The 11,635-nt window shown below is 33.6% G+C and overlaps 1 protein-coding gene across 3 annotated transcripts; it reads right to left on the minus strand.

The window, feature by feature from the left end:
• Positions 1 to 212: 212 nt before the first annotated feature.
• LOC25497649 (ABC transporter F family member 4) lies at positions 213 to 9,646 on the minus strand. Of its 3 annotated transcripts, XM_024770207.2 has the most exons (3): positions 4,286 to 4,450; positions 617 to 2,783; positions 213 to 531 (listed from the first exon to the last, which is right to left on the minus strand). In XM_024770207.2, the coding sequence occupies exon 2, from the start codon at positions 2,772 to 2,774 to the stop codon at positions 627 to 629; it is 2,148 nt and encodes a 715-aa protein (XP_024625975.1). In that variant the 5' UTR covers positions 2,775 to 2,783; positions 4,286 to 4,450; the 3' UTR covers positions 213 to 531; positions 617 to 626. The 3 variants fall into 3 exon arrangements, with proteins under 3 accessions (XP_024625975.1, XP_039683237.1, XP_013447726.1); XM_039827303.1 differs by lacking the exon at positions 4,286 to 4,450 and adding an exon at positions 9,348 to 9,646 and having other exon boundaries at positions 223 to 2,783; XM_013592272.3 differs by having other exon boundaries at positions 223 to 2,783; positions 4,286 to 4,449.
• Between the last annotated feature and the right edge of the window lie 1,989 nt (positions 9,647 to 11,635).

An 11,635-nucleotide genomic window follows, 5' to 3' on the forward strand; every position in this document is an offset into this window, starting at 1 on the left:
ATCAAGGTAACACAACCATGATGCTGATAATCAAATTATGACCAGGAGTAAAAGTAAGACAACAAATAATAATACTTCAACTGTGTTTGGAACATTTTGCTGCTTATAAAAAATGACGATTTTATATAAAAGAAACTAAATAAAGTAACATTCTTGAAAGCTGAAGCAATACCTTCACAAGGAATTATGTCTTCTCCATCGTTTCAAAAATATGCAGCCAAGTACAGCAACTTGATATGAAATTAGAAGATATAAATTACAAAATGGAAGTATATAGCAATTCAAAATTTGAATCAAAAGACATAATTATGAGGCAGATTTGTTGAATGGAAACAACATCAACAATTTTTGAAACAATACAAGTGTTAATTTAGTCATAAAAGCTAAACCACAGATTTCTATATATTATTGATAAATTTTAAACTGTATGTCTCACAGAAAGCATAGATGACATTTCCCGCAACATATTAATCACACTTGGTTGTGCAGTGGAAGATGAAGGGCAGAGAGAAGAGAGGCAAAATCTGGCATCTGTGGGCAAGTAATCATCAGCAGTAAAATACAGGCGGGACAATTGTATAACAATAATAGAAATACATTTGGAAATTGTTCTCACAAGAAGAAGCTCAATCATCAACTTCAGCTTTAATCTCTTTCAGCAGATCATCCTTGTAATCCTCAAATGTTCCAGGGAAATTTCTGACAGTGCCATCTTCAACAACCCATATTTGACTCCGTTCTTCATCATCACAGACTCGTGATATCAATCTAGAATCATGACTAACAAGAACAACTCCACCAGTGAATTCATCCAGCGCATCAGCCAATGCATCAATACTTTGCATATCCAAATGATTTGTGGGTTCATCTAACAATAAAATGTGAGGTCTTGACATGGATATCGATGTGAATACCACCCGTGCTTTCTGCCCTCCTGATAGTTTGACAATGGGGGTAAGATGATTATGACTAGGTAGCCCATATTTACCAAGTTTTGCACGAACAGCCTCTTGCTTACTAAGCCCCTCCTGGTCTGGATGGAGACGAAGAAGGTACTGAACAGGTGTTTCATCCATTGTTAGTAGGTCCACAAAATGTTGGGAATATCTCCCTATCCTCAACTTCTGACTTCTTCGAACTTCACCTTCACTTGGAACCAAATCACCAGCTAGAAGATTCAGCAGTGTAGATTTTCCAGCACCATTAGGCCCAACAATGGCAACACGAGTCCCCATATCAATGCCAACATCAACATCCGAGAGTCTAAAATCCTCTCGGTTTGGGTAACTGAAGCTCACTTCAATAAGCTGCAGAAGTGGAGGTGTGAGTTCAGTAGGTTCGGGAAAGTGGAACTCCACGCTGTAGTCCCTCCACTTGTGTGGTACCTCTACTTGGGTCTCATCCTCATCAACCTTTCCCTTTCCCTTGCTTTTGCTTTTCGATTCCTTAGCTGCTGCAAACTTAGCTCTGTCCTTCACCTTATCTTGTTGAGCCTTGTTCCCGGTTCTTCTAGCTGCTTTCAATTGCTTGTCAAAAGTCTCATACTTCTTATTCGCTTCTCTACGACGCTGTTCATACCCACTCTCAAAAGCATCAAAATTTCCACGATAGAAATGAAGTTTCAAATCATGCAGATGAATAATCTCAGAGCATACTGTATTGAGAAAATCTCTATCGTGTGATACAACCACCAAAGTTTTTTTCCAACGACACAAATACTCCTCTAACCACAGAACAGCCCGCAAGTCAAGATGATTAGTGGGTTCATCGAGCAATAATAGAGTGGGTTGCACAAAAAGTGCTCGAGCTAAAGAAATTCTCATCCTCCAGCCGCCACTAAAGGATTTTGTAGGACGGCCCTGCATGTCCTTTGTAAAACCCAGACCAGCTAAAATCTTTGACGCTTGAGATTCAGCAGCATCAGACCCCATCAGTTGTAATTGTTCATACAGCTCTGCTAGCTTTTCTCCCGCATCCTCTTCCTCGTTAGTATCATTTTTATCCACACCTTCTTCACCAGAAGCTGCATTTTGTAGATAAGAAACTTCTTGTCGAATTTTAATAAGTTCAACATTAGCTGAAACAACAGCTTCAAGCGCTGTTTTATCATCGCCAACTACCTCCTGCTCAACCAGAAGGACATCAATATTCTTAGGCACCGGTATCTTCCTCCAAGCAAGAAGCTTCAATAGTGTTGACTTGCCCATTCCATTCGGCCCAATCAAACCATACCGTTTTCCATGAGATATCTTTACAGAAGTATTCTTCAGAAGTTCTTTACCCCGAGCAGACACAGAAAAATTTTCTATTGTTATATCTTTGACATTAGCATCAGCACCATCGTCTCCATCAAGCACTGAAGCCCGACTTCCAATGACAACGGTGAAAGCATCACGATCATCCCGAAGAGCTTCTTTCTTTGCCTGTTCAGCCACATGGGCAGCTAAAATATCTTTCTTTTCACGCTTTTTCAACTCTTTTTCAGCAATAGACACCTCAAGTGGCTTCAAATCAGGCCTATGCTTTTCCTCTAGCTCTTCTTCAGACTCATCATCATCAGAGGGAGGAAGATCAATGTCATCAGTGTATGCAGAAGCTTTCGGAGCAGGTTTTGGCTTCGCCTTATTCGAGGATGCCTTTTTAGGCTTGTCAGCTTTTTCATCCATGCCTGCCAACATGGCAGAGACAGAAAATTTTTCCTTCTTAGAAACATCTTTGCTTCCTGGTTTAGTCTTTGTAGATGGTCCTGCATCCTCTGACTTTTTCTTACCCATTGTAGAAAACTGAAACAAGTGAAAATCTTATTAATACCATTCGTTCATTCAGATTAAAACCACAGCATCATTTATGGCCCCTAGGTTGGCATAAATAGCAGATAATAAATCAATCATATAGAATAGGAATCATGCATAAAGTGAAAATTGTATTTAAGGGCCTGTTTGGATAAATAGCTTATTTGAAGCTTATAGCACAATTATCATGATAGGCACTTATGTATAAGCTTAGATAAACTATTTTAATAGCAAATTATAAAACAAAGTTGCCTTAAAAAAAATTATAAAATAAAGTTAAACTGTATTTGTATAACTATAAGCTGTATTCATAAGCTATCTAGGAGAAGTTATGAAAATAAGCTGAAAAGAGCTTATGAAAAATGCCATAAGCTGGTTTCAAAAGTTCTACCAAATAAGCTGTAAAAAGCATATGAAAAATGTCATAAGCTGGTTTCAAAAGTTCTTCCAAACAGTCTCATAAAACTTATACCAATAGATAAGCTCAAATAAGCCAATCCAAACAGGCCATCATTCAATTATTCAGATAAACTCTCATCATCAATTCTATGTCGGTTTATAACATAACTCTTTAAGTATAGCCTATAACCCTATCTTGGCATAAATAGATAAATGAATAACGTAACATAAACATAGTGCATAAAGGGTGTCTGTTTGGATAGCCTTATTTTGAGTTTATGCATTATTCATAAGATAGAGATATAAATAAGTTTTTATGCATTATTCATAAATGAAAAAAGCAACTTAGGAAGTTACAATTTTTTTTACTGAGAGCTTATGAATTAGTGAGAATTTACGAATTATAATAAGAGTTTATTTATTTGCATAAGCTATTTTTTATAAACTCAACAATAAGCCAATCGAAACGGGCCAAAGTTCAAAATTTTCAAATGATACACGAAAAGAAAACACTTCCGTCAAACAAAGTAAGATAATTTCCACATTGTTTTTCAATCAATTTCCATATAATATCATCCTTTCATATAAACCCACATCATCATTCATATGTTAACATAAACAGATAAGAAACCAATCACAAAAAATAGGAATTATGATTAAAGTTGAAAACTTTCAATCAAAAACCGAGTACACTTCACACAAAACAGTTGTTACAAGATATTTGCAACATATTTATCAATCAATTAACCCTAATTCACTAATAAACAACACAATCCAACTCACTCACGCAATTTTTTTAAATCAATCGTATAAACTAAGCATTGCACATAAAAATTAAAAATTTCAAAACAGAATAAGATAATTGCAGCATAGTTTATGAATCAATTCATCCTAATTCCCTAATAAGTAACAGGATCTAATTCACATAAGCATTGATATATATCAAATTAAACAATTCTATGTTGCGAATCGGTGCGGAGTGGGGGGTATGTTCCTCTGTGATGCAATTCTGTGGAATCGTGGTAGAAACGAATCCACGAGAGAGGAAGCAGCATCATGAAAAATAAAATAAATAAAAAGGAAAAAAGGAAAACCTGGAAGAGTTTGCGACTGCGTGCGGTGGTCGGCGGCGAAGTTCGGCGGTGTGTTTCCGGGAAATTGAATTTAGTACGACTCCGACTTGATGACTATGATAAAAAGCAGCAGCGGGATGAGTTTTGTTGTTTTTAGGGTTTTAATTGTTTTTTTGACAAGGTTGTTTGAAATGGGCTTCTTCGATAATAAAGATTTAACTTATATTATTTCTATTGTATTGGAATTTTTTTCTTACATCAATATAATACAAATTTAAATACAGTAAAAACAAAAAAGATGAATATGCGAACAAACTCAAAACATTTTTGGTAATGGCATAAAACGACAGAGTATCTATGCTTACAAGTATGATTATATTCAAGTATATGGAATACTCATGTTGTCTCCGTATCTGCAACGCTGGCAACGCCAAAGTCATTGGTTGAGTCTGAATTTGCTCAAAGTTAATCTTTTCAACCTAAATCAAATAAATACCACACTAAGAAGGAAAATCAAAACAAACAAAGTCGTGCAAAGACGCCGAAATCACAAAAAACAAATTAAATAAGATTATAAATATGTGAAAATAACTTATTTAACTAAAAGAAGAAGAAGAAGAAAAAACAATTTTGAGAGGTGATTTTGAGTCAATTAACCTTATCGTCCATCTTTGATGGATGAAGAAGAAAAGGGTTGACAACTAGGGGTTGGGAGGGAGGGAGGGAGAGAGAGAGAGAGAGTAATGTATTGGAATTATTCATATTATAATATGATTTAATTAATTTTTTAATTAAAGATTTAAGTAATATTATACAAAAGATAAAATTGTAATTAAAAAAACCCCTCAGTCGAGTGAAGGATAAGAAATGTCAGAGCAACCAAACGAGAAAGTTGAATCGTTCTCAAGGCCAATAACTCACAACATGGTAGTCTCAGATTCGATTACCTGTGGTGTCAAATTAGGTGGACTAGTTTAGCATCTTAAAATAAATAAAGGGTAAAATGGAAAAAGGAAAAACTCAGACCAAATTAATGTATTTTCTTTAGATATAGGTATTTTTTGGTAGTGTTACAATGTAACGACAGAAAAAGAAAAAGTAAGAAGAGAGAGTGACGAAATTAAGTTCCAAGCTTATCTCTCAGAATGAGAGATTCCATGCCGGGCGGAGGGCAATTCCAGTGAGTAGAGTACCTTGCATGTGATCCTTTCTTAGCCGTAAAATCAACACACATGTTTTGTTCCCTAAGAACATGCACCAATGTTGTATTTCCATTTTCATGTAAAATATCTCGAATATGAAGGATGTTGGTAGTATAAGTGTGCAAGGTATGATCATGACCAGGGCCGGCCCTAGGCATCGGCCGCGAGCGCAACGGCCTGGGGCCTATGTCCGTAGGGGGCCTTAAATTTTTTTATAGGGGGTGGATAAAGCAAAGTTAAGGTTATAGACGGGGTGTATATAACAAATCGTATTAGAAGGGGCCATTTCTTAATAACAATAGAATAAAAACATTTAGTGAATGCATCAATTAAGAGTTGGAATTCTGCTCTTTATCCAAACGGTTTTGCTCGTTCCCTAAGTCATGTTACGTATGTAGCCTTTATCTTACAATTAATTATCCACAGTGCACTGTGGTAGTTACATTTATGCAGAACGTGTTAGCATAGAAAATAAGGCTCTGGCTACGGTAGGCGACCTTAATGGGTCTCCTACCATAAGAGACTACAATTTTATTTTATTTTAGTTTGTAAATTGGTTGTGAGCCATTGGATTTAGAAAGAACATTTTGAATGGCACAGATTTCTTTGCAGGTTGACCCACTAGGATAATATATTTTAATCTTTAAAGTTGATCTTTAATAACTTAAATGATTTTGCAAACAATTTACGTAAAGGGTGTTATTATCAACTATATACATCATTTAATGAATGAATCTAAAATGTTAGTTTTTGCTTATAATAGTGACCGGAGGGTGTACTCCAAACATAACCCTAATTAATACTACTAATTAATACTAGATGCATTTATTATTATTTTTTCAAACATAACCCTAATTAATACTACTAATTTACCTTTTTTTTTTTACGTTTATTTACCTTGGAATATGAAAAAGTCAAATTTGAATACACTACTAATTTACCTTATATCAACGTTTATTATTATTTTTTCAAACATAACTCCAATGCCACAGCAGGATACAAAAACACTTATTTGGATGCATCACGATGAAATAACGTTCAATGACTAATCAATCTAAAATATCTTCTAAACAATTAATAATGTATGAGAGCTACCAATTAATAATCAAATCATGTGTGATAGCAATTTTTAATCACTAATATTAGAGTTAATTAAGTTTTTGGTCCCTATAAATATCTGCAGTTTTGATTTTAGTCGTTATAAAAATAAATCACACTTTTTAGTCCTTACAAAAATTTTCGTTAGTGTTTTTAGTCCATGTTAAATTAAAATTTGTTTAGTTATGAAGAAATTGTGAAGGAAGATGTTCTTCGTTTCAATAAAGGCAAGGAAAAGAGGAAAGGTATTACTTTTGAACTACCCAAAATAACCTCAACACTCAATTTGTATATGTGATTAATATAATACTGATTACCTGCAACAACAGGTAACTAATACTGGGTTGACCTACACATGTAAGTTATAAGACCAACATAAAAAAAAAAAAACTTGTAAAAGCATGTCATGCACCATACAAGATCCATAAGGGTCGTGTACCTTAAACGGCGCCAAAAAATAAAGGGGAACTAAAAGATTAGTTAGAGAAATATCTTGCATAAATCGGAGGAAACACGGATAGAGGGGGGAATAATGATGGGTTTCTTTTTAATAACTTGACACAGTTCACATTTCTTTCAAGAAAAAAAATCCATTTAAATGTTGCAGTTAATTCTTTTGATAAGGAGCTCTAAGGAACTTTGGCTTATTAGGCTTGTACATGAACTTTGTTTGGTGATATGTAACTATATAGTGTTTCAGCAAAATGAAAATGAAAAGCTGCAAGTTTTAAAAAGCGGGACTTAACTCCCGTGAAATTTTTTCACGTATGGACAATTTCAAAAATTCACATGAGAACAAACAAAATGATTTGGATAAAGAACATAATTTTAACCGTTGTTAGAAAACAAACAATTTAAGACTATTTATCAGTCATAATGCCATAATTATATTAGCATTATGAAAGAAGGAAATCGTAGACTCTAGTTTTATCTCACACGTTTGTCTCATCTTGTCTTTAGTGAATAAATAATCATATTTTTCATTTGAGTAAATTACACTCCCTCCTCTCAAAGATGTTTGAATTTCACTACCCTCCTCTCTTATGTTAAAATATACACTTTTCTCCCCTCATTCAAAACATATTAGAAAACATTTCTCTCCCCTCCCCTAAGAGAAGCTTGAATTACATTTTCTTCTTCTCTTATGTTAAAATCTACATTTTACTCCTTCAATATATTTTTATTTTATTTCTAATAATATAGCAAAATAATAATAATTTAACACACATCGGAAAAAATAGTATTGCGGGTCTATTTTAATATAATCAAAATTTGAATACATATTTTTCGCTAGTTTTTATTAACAATTTCATTAATATGTAATTTTAAAGCCTATTATAAAATATGAAACAACAAAAAAAAAATTAAAATATGTGAAAAATTAATAAAGAAGGTTATTTAAAAGTTAATTTCATACTATAAATTATAAAATTAATAGCAAAATATTTAAATTTAATTCTCATTGACAAAATTATAAAGAATTTTTTTTTTTTAAGAAATGAATTTTTTTTTTCTTAAATGGTGGATCAAAATTAGTATATATCATAGAAATATTTAATTTATTTATGTTAAAATAGATGAAAGTGTAGTGCATATTTAATTATTAAGGGAGATGGTTGTAATTCAAACATTTTATAGGGGATGAGAGTGTAGATTTTACTTTTCAAGAAAGAAAAGTGTATATTTTAACATTTTTACTCTTTGAGGGGAAGAGAGTGTAATTTACTGTTTCCATTTTTACTACTATGCTGAATTTTTACAATGACTTTCAATGTGGAATTTAATAGAATCATGAATGCATATTATTTCATTCATTTTAATTGACCAAGACCATAGTCTTTCTTTCCCTCTTTGTCCCGACAATACTTGTATCTCTCACACTTTTTATTCCAATATTTTTTTTTTGGTGCACACTTTTTATTCCAATTTAATTACCTCAAAAGCGTTACACATTTGTTGACCCAATTTAGCATTGATTTCACTCACTCCATTCTATATTATTAACTTGTTATATAGTACAAGTTAAATTGGAATTAAAAGTGTTACTCCATGCTAAATTACGAAATGATAAAAACAAAACCAAACTACAATCTCAAGCGAGTAACTCCAAGAGTATCATCTAAAAGGGAATGATAGAGATGAGGAGGGCAGAAAATCCAAGACTTTAGAGCATTCGAAGAAGAAGCACCATGCTTAGCAAGCCAATCTGCACACTCGTTACCTTGACGAAGGGTATGCTGAAAATGAACAATCCAATCTCGATGTTGCAGTTGGACAATCTGACTAATCATAGGAGCATGAGGATGATGAGATTGGACATCCGACATGATTAAATCAAGGGCCATCCTAGAATCTGATTCAAGAATAATGTTCCCGTGGCCCGCATCATACGCAACACGAAGGCCATGAAAAATGACATACAATTCGGCTGCCAAACAAGAAGTAATACCACAAAATTCAGAAAAACCCAGCAACCAATCACCATTATTGTTTCTAATAAGACCTCCAAAACCTGATCTCCCAGGATTAGAAAGAGAACTACCGTCAACATTAACTTTTATGATTTCATCTTTACGGTCTCTATATTCAGACTGTATGTGTTTCACATATGTCAGCTCAAAATCTCTCTAAGGCCTTCTAGTGAACCATATCACTAGAGATTAGTAACTATATAAAACATTCAAGCTGTTATATATATCACACCAACTGAAAATAAGAATTACAGTAAAATGTGTAATCTATTTCTAGCTACGACAATAAAAAGAATGAATTTCAAAAGTTACCTGTCAAAATTTGTAGTATTTGCTTGTGTTTGGTTCAACTTTTCTCATAACTCACTTCTGATATTGAAAGGATAAGGAAAATACTAGAATGAGATTCCAAGGTAGACTGGACCAAGTTGTGATGAGAATCAATGTCAAATAATATTGGATTTTATCATTCAACATAAGTTAGCTTAATGATCTCAGTTGCCATTGATTCCCATCACAACATGGACCAACAAACTAAGGGAAATTCAATGGACCAACATATGTATTTGCTGAATTGGTGCATCCACTGCATATTAAGAACATATATAATAAATTAATAATATTATTTGGTTAGTTGGTTTCATATTTGACTATTATGGAGAATGTACTCAATGTAGTACACAATCCTTCATTCATTATACTGGTACTATCTTCTTGCTTCAAAAAGAACAGTAATATGTTTAATTAAGATTGTACTGCCCAATTTGTACTAGAAACATAATCTTGTACTTCTGAGTTTGTAATAGAAACAAAACCTTGTACTTTTGAGTTTGTCCAAGATTATCAGTACAATACGAATCAAAGGCAGTAATATAATTCAAGATTTAGAAAGAAAATTACAGTAAATTCATTATTTTTAGTTTCAACCTATGAAACATTTGCACATACACTTAATACGACACTGACACTAGTATTAATTTGAGAAAATTAATTAATTAAATGTAGTCAGATATATATATATATCTATATTTTAAGGTAAATGTAGTCAAATATATTGGTGTTGGACACTTATATACTATAAAGCACGGATACGAACACGGACACAGGACACGACACGGACACTAATAATTTGAAAAAATTACATAATCTAGTGTAATTACAAATATCGATAATGTGTTGGTGTTGAACACCTTTCCGACATCGGAACACACCTAATCCGAAAAACGTTTGTGCTACATAGCTTATATATTATAATAATGTGTGCTACATAGCTTATATATTATAATAATGGTGTGAAGATAGGTGGAGGGAGTCATATTACTTACAGGAACATAAAACAACAAACAATTACGAAAATATTAATTTATAATTCAAATTCAATGATGACAACCACATGGACTTTCCTTCACTGGAAAAAAAAATGTTCAAAACTTTTATGCAACATTTTTTTCCATATTTGGTCAAGAACCTTAGCAGCAGGGAAAGCTTTAACAACAGAGAAAGGCTCAACAGGTTTACCAAGAACCAAAATTGCGAAATAAAAAATGATGGGAACAAAAATTGAGGATTGACCATGATAAGAGGATCAAACTACATTTAAGCCTAAATTATTGAGTTTAGGGGATATAAAGATGACTTGGTGGCCGATGTGGAGGAGCTAAGGAGCATAGTGATATGGAACTCGATCTTTCGAAACCAACTCCTTGCATAATAATCCTAATAATTTTAACATTGACCATTTAAAAAAAAAAATTGTTTTAGTTCGATAAAATCCATCCATATTGCAGAGTAATTCAAATGATAGTAGTGGTTGTGTATGTTGTTATGTTAAGTTAGTTACAAGGATGCTAGTGACTAGTAACTAACTTATGCAATGGAGGATGGAGTACTCTTCTAAATCGGCTAGAAAACCCAATTCCATAAAGTCACGTGGATTAAGCCCAATCAGGGCATAATACCTTAAGAGCTTCAAACGGTTCCCTGATGAGGCGCCGCATTTTATGAAAGTTGTTAGCGTCTCTTTCGCCTATACAAGGGTGACTCAACGTCACTTCCAAGATACGATTCATTTTCACACTCACTCCCACATATTCAACCTCAGAGCCGTCCCTTGGGGGGAGCAAGGAGCACAATGGAGCTGGGCCTCCTCAAGGTATGGGACTAAAAAAAGAAATTATAGTCCGGTACTATTACCTCAACTAAAAAAATATTGTATTCTCATTTCTCTGATACGTGCGTTCCAGACTTTCCTTCTCGTTTTAGTGACTGGAATGTTGATAAAGGTATTTGTCTGAACTTGTAAAATTTTATTCTAATATGGATATTTTTTGTGTTAGTTACAATGATGAGTATTTCTTATGTTTACGGATTTCATTTTCAACTTAAATAGAACATTGCTCTTTTAAAAAAAATACGTTTTTATTTTATTACTTGTCTCTTTTTACTTACAGTGTCGGGCCTCTAGATTCATAGGAACAACCCTGTTCAACCTCATCTCTCACACTGACTTGGGCGTTGGAGTGGTAACGTGTTTACGAGCATCTTTCGCTCGACCGTAAAAACTACACCACCACCGTGTCAGAACACCGCATGCAACCGTT

Source organism: Medicago truncatula, chromosome 7 (genome assembly GCF_003473485.1).
Source record: "Medicago truncatula cultivar Jemalong A17 chromosome 7, MtrunA17r5.0-ANR, whole genome shotgun sequence".
In the NCBI taxonomy this organism is placed as follows: domain Eukaryota; kingdom Viridiplantae; phylum Streptophyta; class Magnoliopsida; order Fabales; family Fabaceae; genus Medicago; species Medicago truncatula.

Excerpts from the sequence above, each read along its gene's own strand:
- LOC25497649 (XM_024770207.2), bottom strand. The coding sequence starts at position 2,774 with ATGGGTAAGAAAAAGTCAGAGGATGCAGGACCATCTACAAAGACTAAA.